This window comes from Echeneis naucrates, chromosome 10 (assembly GCF_900963305.1).
Source record: "Echeneis naucrates chromosome 10, fEcheNa1.1, whole genome shotgun sequence".
Lineage (NCBI taxonomy): Eukaryota > Metazoa > Chordata > Actinopteri > Carangiformes > Echeneidae > Echeneis > Echeneis naucrates.
This window is the reverse complement of record NC_042520.1, coordinates 16192936-16218112: the sequence shown is the minus strand read 5'-3', so window position 1 is coordinate 16218112 and position 25177 is coordinate 16192936. Positions and strand designations below refer to the sequence as shown.

Sequence of the window (25177 nt, the reverse complement as noted above, 5' to 3'; positions counted from 1 at the left end):
CCCTCCCGCCTCAAACGCTCCACCATCATTCCGGTTCCCAAGAAACCCTCCATCACAGGGTTGAATGACTACTGGTGCCCTGACCTCTGTAGTCATGAAATCCTTCAAGAGACTGGTGCTGAATCACCTGAAGGACATCACATGGCCCCTGCTGGGCCCCCTGCAGTTTGCATACCAGGCAAACAGGTCGGTGGATGATGCAGTCAACATGGGACTGGAACACCTTGACTCCCCAGGGACATACGAGCAGATCCTGTTTGTGGACTTCAGCTCAGCATTCTACAACATCATCCCCCTGAAAGATAAACTCACCCAGCTCACCGTGCCAGCCCCCACCTGTCAGTGGATTTACAACACCTCACTGACAGACAATAGGTGAGGCTGGGTGGCATCTTCATCAGCACTGGCACACCTTAGGGGTGTGCTCTTTCCCCTTTGCTCTCCTCCCTCTACACCAATGACTGCACCTCAAATGACCCGTCTGTGAAACTTCTAAAGTTTGCAGACGACACAACAATCATCGGCCTCATCCAGGACTTTGGTGAGTCTGCCTACAGGCACAAAGTGGACCAACTGGTCGTCTGGTGTGCTCAGAACCACCTGGAGCTTAATCTGCTCAAGATTGTGATAACAGTGGATTTCAAGAGGAACCCACAAACCCACCCTCACAATCCTCAACAGAACAGTGTCTAGTGTGGACTCACTCAAGTTCCTGGGAACCACAATCTCCTAGGACCTGAAGTGGACCATCTTCTACACCGCTATTATCCAGTCTGTTCTCTGCACTTCCATCACTGTCTAGTTTGGATCGGCCACCAAGGACAGGTACAGACTGCTTCCCTCTGGTAAGTGCTACAGAGCTCTGTTCAGCAAAACCACCAGATTTAAAAACAGTTTCTTCCCCCAGGCTGTCTCCCAGATCTCCCCATAACATTTGCACATTACTGCACGATTGTACCATATTTTTTTGTCTTTCAGTTGTCCACGATAGAAACACCGGAATCAAATCCCTAATATGTTGACACATACCTGGCAATGCAAACTAGTTCTGATTCCGATGGCTCTGTTAACCACACAAGTATACATGCATTTATTATTCATTAATTACTGTACTAAACTGTCTTTATAGAAAAGGGGCTATTAGGAAGAATACCCTTAAATTTAGCCCCCCCCCCTTTTTTTTTTCTGCACTTGAGATTACGTCATTACGTCAACGATAAGAGGGACCTTTTTTTTTCTTTTTAATTTTCAACTGCTTGTCCGTCAGGGTCACAAGGGTCCAGGAGACAGTCCCCTGGATAGGTTACCTGTCCATCAACACATAACATCCATTCACATCTATCTAGAGACCCCAGTGAGCCTGGACCAGCATGCCTTTGGACTGTGGGAGGAAAAAGAGACCATACTAGAATGTATTGAAAGTATTTATTTTGAGAAACTGTTGCATTTCCAGAATTAGCTCAAACTAGTGTTTCCTCATTTGAACTTCTATCTGCAGTCCTACAGATGGCAGTCTATGAACTTGTGATAAATGTGTGTGTAGGTCTTTTTTTTTTTGTTATTATTTTGTTTGTTTGTTTTTTTACCCTGATGAGTTGCTGTTTGGAACATTTTGGTCAACTTACTATCCCCTAGAAAATATTTGGTATGTTTATGTTGACAGGAAAACCAAAGAAATATGTGTTCAAATACTGTGGTTATGTCTGTGCATAATTATATTGTTACTGCAGGCAATAAACAAATTGTATTTGTTAGTTTTCTATTAGTTTTCTAGTTTTAGTTTTCTATTTAGTTTCTATCTAGTTTTCTATTTGTATTCTATTTGTATGACCTTGTATGGCATTTCTTAACACCTCATTGCTACTATCTCACTGCATCAAACTCTACCAACAATATTGTCAAACAGTTACATTGGAGGTGCCTGAAGGAGTTATATAAGGATGTCATGAAACATGAATCCATGCTTAGGTGGCACTGCACAAGGTTCTTCTAGTTATAAATTCAAAAGCTTAACTTAAATGCTCCAAGTTAAAAATTACAGTTACATTACTCCAATAAAAAAGCAAATTGAAGAATATAATTGCATAAACCTCTTGTGTATCTGAATTATATTCCATCCAATGAGTCACTCCTCTATGTAAAATTTGGGTATATTACAATAATGGAAAATAACTGCACGAGCCTGGATTGATTTAATCTCTTATCACTTATTTCAGGTGAAGGAGTTATAGGGAAAAAAAAAAGCTAAATAAATGACAACCTATTAATCATTTTAAATTGGTGTGTCATCACTTTTTATTTTCCACACATTCTCAGAATCATACAGTTATGAATACAACTCGAGCAGTGATGAAAACATGCAGGAATGCAAGAGAACAACAACAAACTCAGAATTGCAGTGAGCCCTCTCTGTGTTTGGATGCTGGCAGTATTTGGCCTGTCCAGAGGTGAACCAGGATGAAACCAATCCAGGACAGCGATAGGCTTAATCCTTCTGAAGGAGCCAAGTCACCGTGTAGCAGGTGTCCCTGTCAATCCAGACGCATACAAAATATTTAGAAATGTGCTGATGCTCTTGGCCTGCATGCCGGGGAGTGAAGGGATGATCTGTCGTGTGTGCTGGTACAAGACAAGGCAAGTGAGGAGTGGTGTAAAATGGTTTTCATTTTGTCAACATTGGAAACAGAAAGCGAGCTGTGGTTTGAAGGCAGCAGTAAGGTTACAGCTAATTGCCACCATCATGTCATGATGTTTGTGCAGGAATGTTCCATGTTTTAACAGTAGGATATGTTGCTGGTGTTCTTCGTTGTGGATGACACATCTTTGAGCAAATCAAGTTTTAAACAAAGTAGACTTAGCTGCTGAAATGGAATGAATAGAAGTGCAAATCAAGTATAAAATGAAACTTAAGAAGTTAAAGATAATGTACATTAGAGTTTCATGTGTATTTAAAATACATCTTTCCACAGATACCTTTCTCTTTAACACTAAGACATACAACATGTAACATCCTTCTAGCCTCTTTTCCCATGTACCTTCTCCACTTGTGTAACATACAACTTTGCTTTTAAATCTCAGCCAAACAGTCACAAAATAGGTGAATTCGTTATATAACAGGTATGAAAAACCTAGTTATTACAATCAATATGCCATTTATTTTCAGCTGACATTTATTAATTAAATTGTTCATCATCACTGTTTAGTAATTACCTAAAAATAAAACCTTTGAATTTTATTATTATTATTATTTTTTATCCTGAAATGTGGAATCACTGTTTGATACCCCCTATGCCACATCTGCCCTACACATAGCTACATAACTCTTCACAACGCTGCCTTTCTTCTGTCATTCTGTCCATCTGTAAACGTAACATTTATTTTAGCAAATCCAATACATAAAGCATCATACTGTATATACACTGTGTTAAACTGTTTATTGCACCATGGTACTACATATTATTTATTTTCCATTGCCTAAAATGGATGATAAATTGTGTTGAATACCTTAACCATGTGTGATAATGTGAATTACATGTGACCTACCTGCTACTGTGTTACTGTTATGGAAAAATAATGGAAAATTATTTAACCTAGTATTGTAAATCAGTATTCATTACGATTTTACGATGTAGATTAATTTGGTCCATTATTAATACAGAAGAAAGAGAATGCTTCAACCAAAGTACTGTGTAGTCCAACGAGATATGTATTTACACAATTTTTACTTGGTTTTTCCATTCTATGCATTAAAACCTAAAAGTCTCCTTTCAATTGTGTAAGATCAGTGAATGAAAAGATAATTCCTTAATGACATTCAAACAGATATCCCTTTAAGATGACTTAACTATAATAGTGACATATGATGGTATGTTTGTTGTGAAGAAATAACAAAGTATAACATTCATTTAGAGTGAATTCAAACATCTTTGGTTAATTTGGGTCTTAGCACATTTTGGTATGTAAGAAGCGCACAAGCTGCAGCGACTGCATTATGTCAAAAGCTTGTTCTTGTCAGTCTGCACTATGAATGTGAGTCATATAAAATGTTAATACTACATTGATAAAATATTTACCATTTTTCAGGATCAGCAATCGAAATTTCAGACAGGTAACTGGTCTATCATGAGGCTGACGAAACATCAGCCTCATATTAGACTGTGTTGATATAATGGCCCAAAATTTTCTGAAAACTGAAATTCTGCTTTAAATGATATCCAGTGAAACCCTTCCTCACAGGTCAGTGGAAACTGTGCTTCTCTTCACCCTCAGGCTGCCGCCCCAGCCGCGAGGACAGTTGTTGTAGGCGTGTAGGCCAGGTGATCGGAGACCTGAGTCTTCAGACTCAACAGAGGCATCAGAGTCGGTAAGGGAGCGTGTGCTGTAGAGTCTCACAGGGGAGCAGATCCTCTGTGTTGGGGTAGGAGGGGGGCTGGTGAAGGTAGGGGACTGAGCCCCCAAAGCCCGCAAATGGAAGGGGCTGATAGGAGGTTTGTTACAGTCATAGCCAGAATTTCCCAGAGGTGAGATGGGGAGGCTATGACCACTCACTGTACCAGGAGAGGGGCTGTTTTTACGTTTGGCTGCATTGATGATATTCTTAGCCAGGAGGCGATGGCTGGCCTTAGAGTCCAAATTATTAACAGCTGAGGACGTGCAGCGACTGTCTTTGGTTGGGGAAACAGGAGAGGTGGCTGAAGATGTGTAAAGTGGTTTAGTGGTGGGGAATGATGAACTGGTCTGAGAAAGGGCAGGGGACTGGGATCTTGACCCCCAAGGAGGAGAGACAGGATATGTGGTTGTAGGTGTTTGGGACTGTCTAGATGTAGAAATGGAGACAGCAGTTGGAGTGTTCTGGCTTACCATTGGGGACTGGCATCTTGATCCCCAAGGGGGAGAAGTAGGTGCTGAAGCTTGAGAAGGTCTGGAAGCAGGCCCAGAAGAAATGATGGAAGACTGAGTCTTATGACTTACCATTGGAGACTGGCATCTTGAACCCCAAGAAGGCGAGCGTGGAGAGGTAACTGCAGATTTTTGGAAGGGTCTAGATGTTGCATTGGAGGTAAGACTAGAAACTTGGAGATTGTGATTAGCCATAGGGGACTGGCATCTTGTACCCATAGGAGAGGTGACAGGGGAAATGACTGAACGGATCGGGCTAGAGGTGTTGGTAGAGGGGCGATTAGTTTGGAGGCTGGTTTGAGTCCATGTTTGCATGGTAGGACCTTCGGGGCTGCTGAAACGTCTGGTGAGACTGGGTGTCCTTATTGCAGTAGGAGATTCACTCTGGGCCTCAACACTGGTGGCGTCCTTTGGTATCTGTTGGCAATGACAAATAATATTTTCAGAGACTTTACAAAAATAATTCTAGCACACACACAAGCACAATAAGAAGTTGTAACGAAATTATAGGTTCCATTATTCAAATGGATTTTGAATAATGCAGGTTTTGACATTGTCAAGTGCTTTGCATAAACTCACAAAAGACCAACATTTTATTACAAAACATCCGTAAGACCTTTTTCAAACTTCGAATTGAATTTCTTTTGGAAAAGGAGACTAACAACAGCCTGAGCCATAAAAACAGTTGAGTCATCTCTTCAATGGGCTAAGTCATCAGTACACACAGGCCTGGTGTCTCTCTCAGGTTACTGTTATATGGCTCCCTAAGGTGGCTAACCTTTACAGGGATATGAAGTTACTCAAGTGAAGCAAGGGTGGATTTCCATGCTAGGCATGCACTAATTAAGAACTAACCATCTCTGCTTGGGATAATAATATTGGAAAGCAGTTTGTAGAGTTATACACTTTAATTGGTCAACATGGTCATCTTAGAAGAGGGCTAAGGTTAAGGGGCATATCATTTGTTTGATTGTCTGAGCCCCTGAAGATGAAGCAAGACCAAGGGCTAGGTCTTATCATAAACAGAAATGCCCCACCTTGTTATTAAACTTTTTGACAGCTTTCACTGTCGAGAAGAAACATTTATTTCTGAATTTTGAATGTCACATAACTGTTTCAGAAGGGTCTTGCCCTTTTTCTTTAAATTATCTGTGTATTTAACAGATGCGTTACATTTATTAGTGTATTCAAGCATTTCAATTGATCGCAAGAAAGGCAGAGATGTGAAATAACAAGCACTTAACAGTGAAATTAATGACAGAAAAAAGTCACTGAAGTCAGGAAATTAGAAAAAGGAGGACGCCACAGAAGAGCGTTAGCACAGAGCTTTAATCAGAGAAGGAAAGATTCACTTTAACACAGAAAAAAACTCAATCATAATAGGATGACAGCAGAAGGGAGCAGTAAATCATGATTTATGAAGTGCAGCATGCAGAGACTAAAACGGTGACTGATAACATCCTCTGAATTACTTGCTTTAACTCACAAAAACAGTATATATGTCGGCCCATATTGCAAATTAGCATGAGGCCTACCACTCAGAAACATCAAGGAATCCAAGCAAAATCCATATAGGCATGGGTATTTAGACAGAACATGCTGGAAAGCAGAATATTTTATCCTAAAGACAAAGATGTAAATGGAGCTTTCTTGTTGTAACTCTCCTGACAGTGAGCTGCATTAAATTCTAAATCGTAGATCATAAAGCAGATGCTAGACCATCTGTTAAAGTGCTTTGGGAAGTAGAGTCATCCTGGTGCCACAGAGTGGGGAGAAGTTGTTTCTAATCATATCTTAAAATGCTGTGAAAATGAAAGTTCTTGACTGCAGATGTGAATAACCACTTTGATTACGGAAACTTAAATGATTATAACAAGGCACATTTATATTTGAACTGAGGGTGTTTTTGTTATTTGTTAGCTTCTAGGTGTTTCTGCCGAAGACACCGATTAATCATTGTACAAACGATCAAAAAATAAAACTTGGTTATAATATTTACAGTGTACAGTATAGTGCAGTTTTTATATGGATTCAAACAAAAATATTCCACTCTGTTTTTTCTCTACAAAGCAGGATATAGTACAAAGAAAGAGGAAGCAAAAGGAAAATGCGCAAGTTTGATTAATAGGTGTAGTAAAATGTAAAAGTGAAAAGTGCCTACCATTAGTTTTGCAAATGTTTAACTTCTACCAAAAATCTAAACCCTCTGAGGTACACAAATATTCTAAAAATGATACAGAGAGGGCCTCCAAACCTGAGGTGCAATCCCTGCCTTCTTGGCAGAAAATGTGGGCCTTGGTGCCTGAACTCCTGACCGAGGAGAGGATACACGCTCCGGGGTAAAGGCAGGCATGGGAGAACTGATCCTTGGCTGCCCAAGGAGTGGAGTTGACAGATGTTCTGCTCCTCCTGTTTTGCTGAGAGGCACCTGAGGAGACATCTGCTGGGTACTGTAGTGAGAAGGAGGGTTGTTAGGTGCGGAGGTCTGTCGAGAGAAGGTCTGGGTGGAGAGGTGGAGGTTCTTGGCCTGCGGTGCTCCTCTGGGTAGTGTACTAATAGGATCCTTGACTGAGTTAAAGGTGAAGAGGGATGAGTTAAGCTGGTAGGGCCGGTGCCTTGATAAGTCCATCTCTATCTTGGAGCATCCATTTTCCATAGGAGGTGGCTCTGGAACTGGCTCTGGGACTGGGGCTTTTTGCCTGGCCTTTTGCTTGACTAATTGTTGGGACTTTCGGTTTTGTGAAAGCTGAGCACTCATGTCAGAGTTTTTAGCGATGGCCTTGACCCTGCCGGGCATGTTAGATGGGTAAATCCAAGAGGGTGGCAGAGACATTGTGGGTGAAGGAGACCTCTTCTGTCCAGTATTCTTATTCTCAACAACATATTTCTCCATCCTGGACTGGCGCTTTGCAAACAGCTCAGCCCCCTTTCCTGAAACATTGTTGAGGCTCTGCTCTGGTCTGTGCTCTGCCCTCGGTCTGGTCCGGGAGTTCTTAAGACAGGAGGCCCATTCTGGTACTCTAGCTTCTTCTGCCCTATCGTCTTCTTCAGCAAGGAAATTGGAGGCCTCCGCACCCAAAGCAAGTAACTCCTCCTCAGATGTTGGCTCAGGCACTGATCTTTGTCCATGTTTCTTCTTCTCATCCACCCCTTGTACCAGAGAGAGCAGCTCAGGGTTTGGGGCTATCACTGGCTTCTCTTTGAATGTGAACATTGACTTCTTACTTGCCCTTCTGGCAGCACCCTCCTCAAGTATTCCTGTTTTGATTGATGTTATTGGCTTCCTCTCTTCAGAGAGCTTAGGAACAAAGGTAGAGGGCTTTGGGGCAGTTGGAGGACCGTAATGAGGCATAGGCGGGTAGCGTGATAGAGAAGAGGCAGGGAACTGAGATGGCAGAGGGGAGGAAGGTGACATCACAGGAGACATTGGAGGTGGACTGGAGTAATAGGCCTCAGGGGGTCGGTTTGTGAAGGCTGGTAGAGGAGGTGTGGGATAGGATGGGGGTGGTGGTGGAGGCGAGAACACAACAGGTTGGACAGCAGTGAAAGCTGGAAGAGGAGGGGGGATATCTGTGACAGGGCTGACTGTCTCCGGAGACCGCACTGTTGGTGGGGAGAAAAAGGGCCTGGCAGTTCTGTTGATGATGGCACTTGTCTGCTTGGATGCAGCAACAGAGATCCTCTCGGGTCCAGAGCCACTGTGGCAGCCATTAAGACGCATTCCCCGCAGAGCTGGCCCTGTGTGACCTCCATTTATCTCTGCTTCGCCTTCAGCATGTCCCATCATGACTGGATCAGTACAATCACTTCCAGGGGAAATCTCATCATTGACTTTGTCCACATGGATTTTATCGCTTGCCTCTTCTTCTTCCTCCTGCTCCTCTTTGACAGGAAGGAAATGTCTCTCTTGAATAACGCTGTCTTCCATGTCCTCTTCTCTATGGAAATCTTTGTCTGGGTCTTCCATGATGTCACCTACTGCAGGTAACCTTACAGGCGGTGGCGCTGGTGAAAAGGACAGCTTGGAAGAACTGTTCTTCAAGTTGAAATTTCTGTCTTTGTCTTCACAGCTCCTCTCTGCCCATGTTAGATTGTTAGACGAGGGGTAGGTTTTTACATTCTCTGTTCTGTCCTTATCTGACCCCTCTCCGCTGCTTATGAGCGTGAAAGCATTGACTCTCTGCTTGCGGCGGTTGAAAAGCTGCACGCCTCTGGAGCTGGAGTTGGAAGGGATGGTGAGCTGGGCGGCGATGATCTGACTTCTGACTCGAGCTTCTTTGAGTTCTTTCTCTGATAAACTGGCACTCCGGGTCAGATCTGAAGAGGTGGAGAAAGAAAGTGCACAGTCTGATCAATGAGAGAAACAGGGGATTTTTTTTTTCATGGCAGGGATGTTTGATTGATGATCAAAGGGTACTTAAAGAGACCTAGATAAACCATTCAAACAAATTCCACTCCCTTAACATCTAATGAAAACTCACCACATCACTTTTATATACAAATAGACAGAACCAGCGAGGACAAATTATTTAACAAGTCTGGCAGTGAATATTCCCACATAATTGTTCCTGCACCATATGACTTTTATGGCTTTGCAGCACTTTTGAGTCTAACCAGCCTCGCAGTAAAAATCCAGATTTGAGGACACTTGACTCAGCATTATGCAGCTGTAGACAAAAAACTAACAGGCGTAGGCAGAGTAACATTTCAAATAAACAATTTAATAAGAAAAACATAAAAGCCTGGTGGCTCAAGTTCATTAAAAGATCTAGGTTATTGTCTACTATGGTGCCAAAAGGGGGATAATTGGGTTTCACCACAGTTTTGCTGATCGTTTTGAAATTGAAAGCTAAAATATGTCAATGTTAAAACTGAAAAGTTTGTTTTTAGAGCTTAAGAGCTCCATTCCAGGCAGTGGAGCTATTTCCTCTGCCATCTGCAGTGGTCCCTCCCTGAGCATTCCTCCACTGCTGAGAAAACTCCCTGCCTGAGCGTCCAACATGCCTTTGGTTTCTCTCCCAAGTTCATTTGTGCAATACTGCAGCCCAAACTCTTAATAGACTATTTTAACAATCTCCAGCCTCCAAAAATGACATATTTCAGCTGCTGTCTAGAAAATGAACTACACAGTCAAGCGTTTCCATCTTAAATATTGTGACTGCATTGCAAAGGAAAATTTAAGATACGTTTTTTGGTTTGTTTTTTAAGCAGGATAAAATCTGAAAACTCTCAAATTTGCTGTGTGGACACACCTGGGAGAATATTTATAGATTTCACTTGACTGATGAGCACAAGATATTTAACTTTCCTCTAGTAGGCTTTTCAGTTGACTGGCACAGGCGTGAAACTCTCTTCCTTTTCATAAGGTGACCGATCCAGACATCTACATTATTCAATGTAATCATGTGCCAATCACAATAGTTCTGAGTAAATCCATCACTTGTAAAACTATCTTGTGTAGTTCACTCTGCATGTACTTTTTCCTGGCACACAATATAAAGCAAACATGATCAATCTCCAAGTAGATGGAACAATATGCATCTTTCATTGATTTTACAGTCTGTCCCCACAGTGAGTCAAAAACATTCTTTATACAGGTCCTTATGCATCAACCCATATAAAGTTCAAGACCATATGTTTATTATCAAAATTTCTTTCAATAAATAAAGTGACTATAGGGCCTGTGTGGGGTTTGAACATTTGCTTTGCATTTTAAAGCACAGAATGACATCCCCAGACGATGACTGTTATGTCTGCAAAGAAATGCCTCAAGGTAAATTTCCGCTATGCAGTCTTTTGACCTGAGATTGACAAAGGAAAGTCTGTGACATTATAAAACAGAGATATATCAACCACCTTACATATCTGTCACAGCAGTATAACAAGGATAAAAGCATTATCGCAACACCTTATAACAAAAAAATCCCTCATCTCATTGCTATTGACCAGAACGTAAATCACTTTCTTTTACTGAGTGTACGAAGTGAACAAACCTTGTCACGTAGGTGTATTCAATCCCGTCAGTATGGACTGAAAATATTACCGACGGCAACTTTTATTGGAGCTTTACTGCTTATAATTCATGCTACCTAAATTAACCACGGCAACAAGGCTTGGGATGAAAGGTCCTAACTATACACCGACATCCAGTGGGAGTCACACTGGCTATCAAGTAACATGCAAGTGTAAATCCTTTCAGTGATTTACACCATGACCAAAATACTTATTTCTCCTTGAATTTGTACAAAACTTTAGATATAATCTGATAAAACAACAAACGTCATAGCCATTGCATGCAAATGTTCACTAACAACCCATAAATAGAAATCTGACCTAAATAAATGTATTCATATTATGTTTAAATTTTAATACCAATTATAGATGCCAGCAAGACTGTCATAGGCTGCAATTTTTTCACTCATGAGAAAAAAAATGTCCTAAAGCTTATGGATGTCAGCCCATGTCTTCTGTTACAAAAAGAGCCTACTGCTACTAAGAAGCTCAATCTGCTGACAAAATAGCAAAGTGCAAACTGCTCCCCGCTTTGAAAGCAAGGCTGTAAATCATGCCAATGATTAACAAGTTAACTAAAAGTTGAATTTGGATCCACCTCGGTGCCCAATCTCTCACCTTTTTCATGACAAAACTCAAGAGCTCCGCTGTTTTGCAGTACTTCCAGAGGAGTTTTCAATTTAACTGCATCTGATAGCTTCACACCCCCTTTCTGAGGCGAGACACAGGGTCGGATTTCTTTTTCTCCACAGCACAGCCAGCAGGCAGGCAGACGGGCAGACAGGCAGGGAAGGAAAGGAGGGAGGGGAGCGGGTCTGTAGCTGGAGGCTGTGCTGTCTGTCATCCAGCCTCCAGCTCTATTTCACTTTTCCAAAGCTGTGCTACCACCACCTCCACTGGGTTTCCACTAATGATAAAAACTGAGACATACCTTGGAGCTCAGTTTGCTTTCTCTTTTTTTTTTTTTTTTCAGAAAATATCGATGTTGCCTGTAGTCTGCACTGTTTTGACAGTTCACGAGAGGTGTCCAATCAATGGTGGGTCTTGAGTTTCTTATCGCTTTCAAATGTTTCTGTGATGGTCAGGAAGTGTCTGACCCTTGTTGCAGTCTTTGAAGTGGAAAGTGAACCCAGAGATACTCCGGTTTATGTATGTATGGATTAGACCACTGAGACGCCACAGCCCCAGCAGCTGACCTCTGCCGCCCTCTGTCTGGATAGCACCGTGTGTCGTTGCTGTGCGCTCTCCCAAACCAAATGTCTGCCTCCTTTGACCCCTCTGGGACCTGAGCTGCAACTTGCAAGGGCAGGAAAGGAATTTCCTGTCCTCCAACAGAGACTAAACTCAGCCCTCAGCAATGATGCAATGGCCTGCACATCACTTTGCCCACTCCCCTACGTTTTTCTTACTTTCTTTACTTCATCCGTCTGCCCTCGGTTCCCTGCGTGGGGGGAGAACAGATGGGAAAAGTCCCCCACAGTTGGAGGATTTAAGTCGAGGGGCCAAGCTCACATTTGTGTATGAGAGGTCAGATTACTCTGTCGGATGTCATCTTTCTCTGGGCGATAGCTGCATGGTGAGCGGGATGACAGCGGCAACCCCTGTGGGTGATGTGTGAAGCGGTATGGAAAGACGGGGATTAACGTGGGTCCAGGGATCTCACCAGACTGAATTTGACCTGAACTCCCAATGGATGCCGTAGGGGGGAAATATAAGCCCAGCCCAGAGAAACTAGACTCCGCTGCTCATATTGTTACTATGGGCATTAAAAGTCAACTTTTATCAGCAGCTTTCTGTTGTTGTTTGTGCGCGTTCCATTTAAGGAAACTAATTAGTCAGTGATGAGTGATGGGAACAGTGTTGGAAGTATGTAGATGTTTATCAGGGCCTTGACTACATAACAGTTATTTGAAGGCCATGACCTTTCTGTTTTCCTTCCCAGCAGCACAATGTCCTTTGACTCTCTTTGAAATCCTGCATCCAACAAGCCTGACACATTTTAGAGGCAGTTATCCCTCCAGTTGACCATTGTTTTGTTGTTTGTTAATATTGCTACAGAACAACGTGGTGGTATTATGGAGTCCTCACTCCCACATCCCTAATAACACAGTCTAAAAAAGTTTCCAAGCAGCTTTTCCCACAGGTTAGCTCATTGTTGTCAGTGGCTGGTTTGTATATTGAAATTGCCCTTTAGCAGTGATGCATGATTGCATTTCCATTGCTCTTAGGAGAATGTCTATTTTTACAGCATAGAAACAGATGTTTCGCAGAGCAGTCGAGTGGGCCAGGTGATGAGGCAAGTCTGCCTGTTTTCTTGATTTTCTGTCTTTTCCACTCAGCTGTAGGTTTTCAGATATGATGATGGAATTACAGCTGTACTTTGAGGAAAGTACTTTTAATTTATTGACAATTAGATTGCTGCATCAGGAGAGAACAGAGTAGCACTGAATTTTGATCCTGCTGCCCAAGCTCCCAAAATAAAGACAAAAAATGCCAGATAAACAAACACTTACTTGTTTTCCGGCTCATCTGTTCTTTGTTGAATCCTGTCTTTCCCCATGATGCATCGCATTCAGTCCCAGGAGTATGCATGTCTTGTGTTGCCTGTAGTGGTTTTCTCAGTCCTCCTGGACTCCAGCTCACCCCTCTCCTGACAGACATATGTCCTTTCTCCATCTCCATCGCTCCCCACGGTTAAACGCTTCTGCTGCAGTGTAAACAAAAGCCTTTCGCAGGGGCAACTGTGACTGTTTTGGTCCAGTCAACTGAATCTTCTCCCCTGGTACGATGAAACCACTGTTTCCACACGCAAAATGGAAGTTTTACTCCTCACGGGCAGGAAGAAAATAATTCAAGGAAACACACACAAAAAAGCACAACGAAAAGCAGCTTAGCTTTCCAGGTCGTGACTTCCGGTCGTGGCTCCCCTTTAAGCAGTAATCCTTCCAAACGTTGTGCTGTTGTCAGCCAAAATATGACAGAAGTGTGCACTTACTTTGGTCTTCATTAACTATTGTTTCCTATCTAGCAGAACCTCCCAGGAGGGTCAGCTCCAGTGTGCCTTGGATGAGTTCCAATGGACAACTGCTGCAGACAAATTGCACAACTTTTTTGTGCTCTGTTAAAAACCGGGCAAAGAGTGCTGAGAAACAGTCCAGTCTTCTCTATTTGCATCGCTCTCTTATACTCCTATTTTCTCTTTCCCAGACTTTGCTCTTCCTCTTCTGCTATTTTGGTCACCAAAACATGCTTTTTGTCTATATTCCAATCTTCAGGCAGCAGATTATTTTTCTCTGAGAGAAAAGAACCTGCCCTTTGTCTCAGTGATCATAACTCTACAGTGACGTTAAGGGGAACTGTGCATGTGAGGAATAACATTTCACTCTGGAAAGGCCATATCAGAGAGGGGTTTGCATTCAGAGGTCCAATGCATTGAGTTCAAGTTGCTTTATTCAAGTATCCCTTGCTATTTCTCATACACAGAAGCCAGACGCAGACTCTGGAGAGAGAAAACTATTACTTTTGATGAATTTCTGTCTAGTATGGGAATGCATTAGCGTACATCAGTTTTGATTTGTTTGTTTCTGCTCCTTGAAAAAGTTGAAAAACAGAGACTGATTAGTCAATTGACTTTTAGAAAACCTGTTTTTGTGGATTCAAGCTCAAAATTTTGATGACTGTGAGAGAAAAGATCACAATTCTTCATCTAATCCTTGTCCATGTCCAATATCTGTCCAGGGTCATCTGCAAAAGAGAGAAATAAGAAGGTTTGATTTCTCTATGCAAATGAAGAAACCATCAACATCAGCGTTATATCAGTGTGATATACACACACATATACAGACAAAGGGGAGATATTACATCTATCCACACTGTTGGCAATTGACTGGTACAAAGATCGGCTGCCCACCACCATCAAACTATTACGTAATGGCATTGAGACTTTAAGTATTTATATGATTGCTTAAAAAAAAGAGAAGAATGCAGGGTTGTGGGGGGGGGGCAGAGCCCAGGAGGACAGAGTACACTCTGAACCAGTCACCGGTGAAATGAGGTAGATGATTTATAAAAAGTCTGAATGTGATAAAACTCAGTGATATCTCTATAAAAGGAGGAGGGAAGGTCAGAATTCATTAAAGCTTGAATTTCAGACATCTGTATTAAAGCTGTGAAAAAGTTTAGCTATAATCTGGTTTCCAGGTCCAGGTGAGATACAATCCGAGCAGAAAGTGAGTGTTATTTCAATATTTCCATCCAGCTAGAAGCAAAGAGACAAACAAAGATTTAAATGTCCTTCAGTGACATCCGCTGCATTCCTCCCTCTTATCAACAGCACTTCATTAGATCAGCAGTGTCATGTTCCCCCTTCAAACCTAATAAGACCCATTGGAAATGTTTGTAATGATAAACCAGTGTTTGCACGTCCTTGCCCTTGACCAGACTTGCCTTTCCTTGAAGCTGATCTGGGGTGCTTTTCATTCATGCATCACCACTGCAACACTCACCACAGTCACGAAGAGCCTGTGCAAGACTACACACATTATCTTTCAATATCTCTTCACAGATTCCTCAGAGCCAAAGCAACCGCCACTTTTCTTAAGGTGTGCAAGACCTGCAGCCTTGTTTGTGTCTCTTGTAAATCGTGTTTGGTGGAGACACTCTCCAACATGACAGCTGACTCATGACAGTCTGGAGGCGGAGAGCTCGTTGGTCCGCGAAAACAATCAGCCCAAACAAAACAGTGCCCCACCTCCCCACAAAAAAAGAAACAAAAATCCTCCACAGTTTAGGTTACTAGCGTGATTGTGTCAAGTGAGAGGAGATGAAGGCTGAGATTGTTTAGAGACACAGACAACAGCTCTTTGATTCCCCCAGACGTGTTATCCATGTCGAAATCAATCTGGATCTGATCGGGAATCTGACTTTGTCTTTTTAGATTAGTTTTCACTCAGTGTTTTTTCTGCTGTTTTCTTTAGTCACAGTTGCCTTTGTTCTTCTAATATTTCAAGTTTTTCTTTTTTTCCCCAGAATCATTGAGAACAGAGGTGAACCCATGTCCATGGTATGGTCTGGTACACTGCTGTGGCGGATTGAGTGAAATAAGGCTAAATGACTGCCTTTGATCCAGGCTGAAAATAGTTATGAACTCCCGGACAGAGAACAGATGTAGCAGAATGAAAATGGACATCAGCAGAGGTGTGTTATGAGTCTGGCAGAGGACAGAAAAACATGTGGACTCTTGAAATCCTCATCTGCCACAAAATGTGACTTTTTCTTTTCTTTAATCACAGTTTGTTGAATTCCTGCTGGCTGTTGTCTTTCTTCCACACTCACTTGTGATATCTACACAGCTGCAACTGATCCTATCTACTTGCCATGCCGAAGATCTGAAGTCATCTTTCCACCCTCTGCCCTGCAATTACCTTGAAGTTCAAAAAGTTCTCTCCAGTGCTCACCTGTCCTGCTCAGCTCCCAACCCTGCACACTTTTCCTGTGCCACCTATTGACCTCCATGATTAGAGCCAAGGATATCATTTACAGTCTGGCCAGTGGGCCCTTTCAGTGTGTAACCACAAAGTTCCTGTATGTCGTCAGCATACATCAGATTTGTATGCAGACGGCAGATCTGTGCCACATCGCTCTGCAGCATGTCTCACATAGTGATGAAACACAAAAGAAATAGCCCTGACTTCTGTGCAAACAGTAATTAGTCATTTGTCCCTCAAAGCTCTTATCTCGCACATTTATTACACATCTGCATCAATAGCCAACCTGTGGAAAAGCATGTCGGTCACTTATCTTCTCGCATGCAGTTTCACCTCAGGTCTGGCGTCTGTACTTCATCAGTAACTGTGGGCCCAGATGTTTTGAGGTATGTGAGATGTGTGGATGTCAGGTGAGTGTGCATTCCACCCCACCGCATGGCTTTAAAGTGTATCACTTACAAAGCTCATAATGACGCATCTGGACAGGACACTGAATAGCAAGCCTTTCTGATGGTGTCCCTTGGGGGCTGAGCTGCTATGTGTCTGATATATCTTGTCTTTGCCTGGTCCCTTTAAAGTTTGACATGTAAAAATCATTCAGCTGTAAATGGTACAGGCTTTAACAGGGGCCTTCGCTCCCTCGCTCTTGCTCAAACAAAGACCCATTCAGGGGCCCTTGCAGCACTCCAAAATGATTTTGAGTAGTGCTCCAAAATTGGCATTCCTGCTTCATAATTCCTCAGTAGGCTGTGATAGTCAACATGCCCCGGCTTGTGCTGCCTGATGACTGACATGTAAAACATTGCAAGGCACAGAGACCAACAAAAGTCACAAGTGTCTCTTTCTCTCTCAGTTTCTCCTTCGTCTTTTTAGGAATACTGCGAGTGCTTTCATAAATCATGCAGACAAAAACCTGGTAATGAAGTGTCTGCTTCGTGCGCAGCTCATCCTACTCTTCCACTCACTGGTGGAGGACTTCAAAAGATAAATCCTTGAAGTAGGTGTGTATGATCTGGTGCCAAGAGGGAGGATCCATCTAAAACAATCAGTCATAATCTGAAAAATGTTGCACCCAAAAGGACGGAAGTACAAGCACATTTTAAAAATGTAAAGCATGTGCGAGGAATAACAGTACTGCAGGTATTTAGACAGGAAGGCACAGATTGTTTTTTTGCAGTTAGCAGTAAGACACTTGAGAAAATAACTTTCTCCAGTTTCAAAGGATCTTCAGTTACAATAAAACTTGAGGGGTATTATGATAACATATGGCTGAACAAAACCTAGCCTTGGCCCCCTGTAAAGCAGTTAATGGACCTCACCTGTTGTGTTAACAGGAAGTAATTACTTATATGTAAGTCAATACAGTCTCCAGCCAGGTCTTTAATTGGATACACCCTCTAATGTTAAGCAGTACAGTTCAAGTCTGCAACATGACAAACACAGCAGGCACCACACAGTCAGGACAATGGGCTTGGATATCACCGACCACAGTGCTAATGCAGCCAGCCAGTCCGCCCTGCGAGCCTGCAGCCTTCACCAAGGGAAAACAACAGCCGCCACAGATGTTTGTCATCTACTCAAACAAAGAATTTCAAAGTTTCCCTCCTCTACTGCTCTAGTTCCCTGCGTCCCACCTCCTCCCCTCTGCTGTCTCTCTCTCTCTCTCCAAACAAAGATAATGTCTTACCCCGTAAAGATAAATATAATGGGCTGCAGGTGAAAAAAGGTCTGCAGCGATCAGAGTTTCACAGCAACAGATAAGATTCCAGGATTCGAGGCTCCTTCCTGTTTAGTGAGTACTGGTTTAGTAATGCTGCTCACCTGTACTCTAGTGAATCTGGCTGTGTGAGGCAGCAAGAGTGCGTACTGCCCCTTTTCAGCTTGTACAGCTCTGCACACACCTCCCCCTTTTACCTCTCCTCTCTCTCCCTCTCACTGTTTCCCTCCTAGCTGAGGCAGAAGAAGGATCGGGGTGGGAGGAGGGGGTCAGTTGGAACACAGAAGGCTCTTTGTCTGGGATCTTTTCATATGGTTTCCTTCAAGATTGCATACTGAACACATTATGCTATGATATATTTTCATATTCAACACAGGGATGTTGAGGGACCCAGAGGGGCCCCCGCTCCATCTTTGTCCCCCCCTTCTTTTCCTTTCTCAACCAATTTTCCCGCCATGCACACTGGCTAGACCAAATCCAAATAAAGAATGAAAGCTATGCAGGAGAAACGTAAGTTTCAGCAAAAGCCACACAATCTGTTGATGCAGTCCGTCAATTGTCGCTAATTGTGGAAAAAAAAGTGTAAACATGACAATTAATTCCTTTCAAAAATGAATGGGAAAGAAACCCCTTCAGAAATGAAGATCTAACAGAGCTTTTCACCATGTGTGCAGATTGTTCTTTGCAAACGCTCATGTCTTCATATTTAATGTACAGTGCAGAAACTCTGGATACTCTGCAGGGATGTTAGATTCACTAATATAACTCCAAAGCTCCAAACACTGATTTACTCAAAAGATCCCACAAGTGCCATAAAATGTCGACATGAAACATCTGGTTCACTGTATAGTGTCTGAGGCTGGGAAATTATTATATCTTTAGATTTACATAAACTTGGATACATTTCAGCTTTAAATGTTTCGACCTGAAACCCAAAGGCTCTCAGTGAGATGAGGAGCAGCAGTAAGTGTCAGAATGGATGGAAAATGTGTGTCTTGCCAGCATTTGGAGTCACCCTTTGGTCACCTGTCAGCCGTATATAGGATAAACTAATGTTACTTTTCAAAACCGCAGGCCGTGCAAAGTTTCCAAAGTTTCCTGAAAAAGGCAAACCTCTTCCAAGTTGGACCATCAGATCACAGGTGACACAAAGTACCAAAAAAAATAAAAAAAATCCTTTCTTTTGTTATTCTGAGGGTGATGTTGGTTGTCAAATTGGTGAGACATGTTCGGCTAAACTCCTCTTGTCATCACCTTTCCACACCTGATGGATGGTCCTGCCAAGCTGCTCAATCCATCACGTTGTGGCTTCCCTCTGCAATACCTCCATGCTGCCTCTCCTCCTCCTTCAGCAAACCTCTGCTCCTGCTCCCACTCCCTTCCCTCACATCCGTCAGACTGGATCAATTTCCCTCTTCCTTTATCACATTGTTTCCTTTCTTTGTAGTCTCATTTTAGGCCACTTTATCCTTATTTTGCTTTCTTCATTACCATTCCTGTGTGGTATCTGCTTTGACCCAGCCTCTCCTGACATGTTTAAGTGTAAGACCCCATGCAGCTGGGAGAGCTGCCATTAGCTTCATGTCTATCTTTCTTTCTTCTCCCACTCTGCCTCTCCAGCGGCCTGCTTGGCTCTGCTCCTTTGGCGTGACTCTCTGAAGGGCAGCTGTGTGTGTGGGAGACCGGGGAACTGAGGGGAAATGTTAGCGCACATTCCTTCAGAGGAGGGTGTTTTTTTCCCCTAAAGTGATCTGGTTTGCATTCCCTCTCAAGTTGGATCCATCTACAGAAGTTATTAAAGAGCGTTTGCCACGGCTGAGGCCTGGATTGATTAGAATCATACACAGGCCCCTCTCTGCTTTCTTGCTCACCATACCATCCCTCTGCACATCCCTATGGATGTAATTGGATACCGCCAGGGGGCTTGTTCAAAGACACAGCTTCAGTATAAACACAGAAAGGCAGAGATTATTCACCATGCCGGATACTTTAATGTGTAGATGTTCCTCAGTGATTATGAGGCTCACATCCCATGGTGTGCTTGACAGTATAACTCCATACCAATTGTGCTGATTGCCTTTTTCAGAATGTATGTGGGACTAATTCGGTTAAGGCACACTCATGTGTCAGCTCTGCCTCTGTTTATTTTCAGTCAACCAGACATCTGTACTTCCCATAAACTACCTCAGAGGGTGTTGTGGTCTAAAGCAGCGACAAATAAAGCCTGGTAGTATCAGGGTGTGTCCACTTGTGGTTTGATGATGTATACTACTGTAAGGCCACATTCGAATCAAGACGGTCTAGCAGTCTAATTTCTTAACAGCATCCCTCCACATATTGACACTATCATTCCACATATGGCCAGATATTGGCAGTGATATAGTATAACTTAATAGACAACTAATTTCAGGATTTAAGTCCAGGCAATCGTGGATGCCAGCCTGGCGCCTGCTAATGCATTAAAGCTCAAGCTTTCTGAATCCAGTATATATGCTAAATATACTCAGTGGCACATTTCCCACCACAACATTGTTTTGTGGTCTAAATTGCTTCCACGGACTGGGCAGGGTATTTGAGTAACTATTGGACCCCGGAGTCCCTTTGTGTTGTTTGTGTGCATCTACGTGTGTTTGTTCACATGAGGTGTATTTGTGTATCAGACTTGGACCCACAACACCATAAACATACGGCTGGAATTCCAGTGTATTAATACACAGACTGAGATTGAGCCCAAAGCTAATCATCTGGCTCAGTCTGTCTGTCTATCAGGTTGGTGCTGAAGCACACATGCTGCTCTTTAAGCTTTATTAAAAAAGAAGGAAAAAGACCCCAATCACATAATCAGCTATAGCGCCGTTGCCTTGTGTTAATACGTCCTTGGCAACAATACTGCTCAGACATGAGAGATTCAGAAATAATTGCAGATGAATCTCAGGGGCTGGTCCTGGACACAATCACAGTTTCCTTCACTGCCTGCTCGTCTGGGTTTGGTTTGTAAAGTTTTAATGTAACACATTTCAGTTTTTATCCAGTTCACCATCACACTCATCAGCGTTCACACGACTGCAGCAGCCAAAACAAACAAACACCGGATGTTGCAGAAAAGAAGTTAGGTTAGATTGATTTAGTGTGAGTTTATTTGTGAGAGCACAAACAGAACTTTTAATTCCAAGTCTCCAATTATGGACAATGTACTGATTACGTGTCGCCATGTGAATCAGGCTGAATCATTATCTGCTGAGGGAGAATGAATAAATACCCTGCAGGTCTAGACCACAGATCAGTGGTTTGGGTGTTAAATACCATCGCTTGACAAGAGGTACACGTTTAGTCAAGGTTGAAATCTGTACAGGACATTACTTAATTCAGTGGAATGTAAACCTTTTACTCCTTATTTGCTCTATTGTCGTGTTAAGTGTTAAAGAATTAAGGGAAATGGGTGGGAGCTCAGGCATTTCAAAAAAAAAAAAAAAAAGTCTCTCTGCAGCATCACTCACTTTTCCATGCTGGATTTCTCTGGCTTTGTTAGATTTTAGCTGCAAAATAATTAAAACTAAGTGTTTAAAAGCTGCAGTTTGTCCATCACTATAGCATATACGCACAGCACACTCATGGATCGAATGATCTGACATTCCTGTCTGATTCAGTTTGTTTCTTCAGCCCATTTCCATATAAAATGCCTTTCAGCTTTGTGGCCGGGCCTCTCTGCAGATGGGATGTGAACAAGGCTGGAATTATTCTCCTAACAAGAGGCTTGCTCTTTGTTTGGATCAATGCTCTGCAGAATGTAATCAAAATTTACCAGGAGACAAATACAAAATGCCAAACGCTGATCTGGTTCACTGCCACACTGGGTGGGGACAACATATTTATTATTATACCTCCTGCAAATTACATCAGTGCCTGTACCCAAAATATCTGCTGCTGCCATTGTGAATGTGTAATGTAGTGAATTAACAGCAAATAAGAGACCCCAATAACGTGTTTGTGTGAGAGAGCGAGAAGAAATTTGGGAGGGAGCTCCATGTTTTCTTGATTTTATTTCCAACTCAGGTGTGATGTACTTTAGCCCAGTTTTGGGATAAAATTATTTGAATTTTCATCCATGAAAATGTAAAACTGGTTGCACCATCCAAGCTAGTGATTTATCAGAAATAGCTCAGGGTGCATTTGTCTACTTACACCCTCCCACCCCCATTTGCATCACATCTGCAGACAATTAAAGTCATACCTTCATACAGTACCTCTTGCCATCTGGTGCCTACATGGTCCACTCACTTTTTCACTCTCTGAATTTAGAGAATATGTTGAATCACTTTCCATTCTGTGGGCTCATATTTATTCTCAGGACACTGGAGGCTTTGTTGGTTCAGTTTTCTCCGCTCTAAGTTTCTCAGCGAAAAAAAAAAAGCCACCGGAGAAGGTTTCAATCTGTCACCTGGGAATCGCTTACTGTAACAAGATTTGCTGACTTTATGTACAAATAAGGCAGCTGCAAAAACATTCATGCCAAATGATGTTGTTAATGGTGAGCTATAGTGGAGAATGATTTCATTCATAATGTAAAATCAGTTCACAGCACTTACTCAGACAGAAATGTGATCAAAGAGCAACGACTGAAGCTCAGTGTCGTTTAGTTGCCAGGTAAAGCCTGGGGGACGGCCAAACGGTGAGTCAGGGCCGTAATAGATGTAACTGTTGTTCACATTTCAGCAGAGTCTCCGCTGTATGCTCCCCTCATCAGTGTCACTCCACTGGCTTAATGGTCTTTCACTGAGCCAACCTTAAACACTCTGAGCCAAGAGAAGATACTGGGAAAGACAGAATTTTTCCGTTGAGGAGAGTCCACAGAGGATGGGTCACGATGAAACAGCTTCACTGCTAGTTACAGATACTTATTTATCCTATTTGATCAGGCTTGAGAGACTACAGGAGACGACCCCTGTGAGCTGTCCACCAGCCACCCAACAGATGGAACGAACAGGAACACAAACTGGTCTTCCTGCATCTGGGAAAACACAAACTGATAATAAGCAGCGTCTCTCTTGCCTCTCACTTCCTTTATGAACAATGATGAATAAAAAAAAAAAAAAAAAAAAGGAGCAGCAGTGAAAAGAGAAGAATGTATGCTTGTCGTAGATGGAGTACATGAAACTGTCATGCTCTAACCCACAAACAGCAGCAGTTTGGTGAGTCTGTTTCATAGCTCTCTGTGATTGGTCCATTTCACCACAATGACTTATCCTATGATGCTTTGTGCCAGTAAAAGAGTTTCAAAAATCCCCAAGTCAAACCCCAGACAGCTTTTGGAAAGAATTTCCTCTGTAAAAGTTACAGGCAACTTGATCACACTTGTACGTAAGGGAAACTTTTGACACATCCACGAGAGGTCACACGCAATGTGATGTGAATGTGTGTGAACATCAGTTTGAAGAGAATGGGTTCAATGGGACACCAGCAAAATAAAGGAAAACTGGAGCATAATATGGAAGCGGTGGGCAGCCAGACTGTCAAAGTGTTGGCCATCACTTGGGGGTGTACAGTGTGCGCGAGTGTGTGTTTGGATGGAGGGAAGATGTGTGGTCACAGATTACTCTCTTACATTTCTGTGACTTGAATACTTCAGGATGAGAATAATGTTCTTCACGGTGGTTTCTGGACCGAACTCTGAGAGCCAGTCCGTCTGAATGGATTTCAGTCATTAACTGTTATGGCAGCCAAAGAAAACCAGACATAGCTGTACTGAATTTGTTGAAGTTTGGGTAAAGAAAAGCAATCCCAAAAACTACTGCATGATGAATGACAATATACCCCACAAAGCTGACTTAAACCTCCCCAGCAGAGTGGGGATATATTGAAATGACCATGATTATCATTGTTTGTGACCACAGGCTCATAATCCATAATATCTATCCAGCTAATCTGATTTATTAGATGCCTAATCAGCTTTATTAGCTCTAGTGTTTTTGGAGGCAGCATTACTGTCGATTCATTCTGAAAGGAGTAAGCTTCTGTGGTGTCCGCTGTCCTCTCTGAACTTGTGTCAGTGCCTGTCAAAGCTCAGTGGTCATGTAAGCACCAACAAAATGGTGGTTTTTATTTCTGTTTTTCTTAGGTGCGCCTCATTGTTGATTTCAGTATATGCTGGAAAAGGTTTACTTGTCACATGCGACTTCTTGAGTCAATTAATATTCTGTTGAAGGATTGTGCTCGTGATGGATGCACATTTTATGTACTACGTCTTTATATTACTCAAAAACACTCAAAAATATTTTTGTTTAATGGTTGATATTGATCAGCAGACAGCCAGAGCCAAAACAAACCTGCATGTATGTTTTGTATTGTTGTGTTTAATGGATTACACTTGATTTGTATAATTGCTTCCAGCAGTGTTCTTTCAATGTCTTACCTTTTCTTTTGTGTGAAAAATTTTTGACTAAAGCAGGTGGACATGGTTCCGATATATTATCTGACGCTTATGTTATGTTGTATTACATTGTGTTGTCATTTCAGCCCATACTAAGACCAAATAAGTATCTTTTCCCTGCAAACAAGTCATGTCTAACTCATTTGGACTTTGGAAAAGGATTTATACCTATGTGCACTTAACAAATAAGCCAGCCTCTGGTTTAAATACCAAACAAATTTGCCCCGCCTGCGAAGAATGGAGAAATAAATGTCTCCATATTTCTTTCTTCCAGCTGTTCTGTTTTCTGGATTGTAATGAGAATTACAGCCTGACATGGCCACCAGCGTGGTGACAGAATTGCAGCCTTTTTTTTTTTTTTTTGGGGGTGGGGGGGTGGGGGTTTGATTTGTTTTTCAAATGCCGTAAATACTAAAGAAGCCAGTGAGGCTCCTCCTCAGTTCTGCTTCGCCAACTGTGACCGTTAATGACACATAATGTAGCTCCTTAAATTGCTCACTTGGGAAAGTATAAACCAGACAGGACTGAAAACATTGTTTAATACCCGCAGGTGGGTGATTCAATCTGTGAAAACACAATGTGAAGGAACATTAACTCTTTGAAGTTGGTGCACCTCTTTTCATGATGCCCCTGTGA

The 25177-nt window shown here is 42.4% G+C and overlaps 1 protein-coding gene across 3 annotated transcripts in view; it reads right to left on the bottom strand.

Annotated features, from left to right (window-relative positions):
• Nucleotides 1-2276: 2276 nt before the first annotated feature.
• synpo (synaptopodin) overlaps nucleotides 2277-25177 on the bottom strand; it is a 37807-nt gene continuing 14906 nt past the window's right edge. Inside the window, exons 1-4 of one of the 3 annotated variants that reach the window (XM_029512866.1) lie at nucleotides 18085-18229; nucleotides 13425-14655; nucleotides 7154-9216; nucleotides 2277-5316 (exon numbers count right to left, since the gene is read on the bottom strand). In XM_029512866.1, coding sequence (XP_029368726.1) covers nucleotides 4231-5316; nucleotides 7154-9216; nucleotides 13425-13593 — 3318 coding nt within the window. In that variant the 5' untranslated portion in view covers nucleotides 13594-14655; nucleotides 18085-18229 and the 3' untranslated portion in view covers nucleotides 2277-4230. Of the gene's footprint in view, nucleotides 5317-7153; nucleotides 9217-11529; nucleotides 11874-13424; nucleotides 14656-18084; nucleotides 18230-25177 lie in introns of those variants that run through there. The other 2 variants (XM_029512867.1, XM_029512865.1) reach the window with 2 other exon arrangements.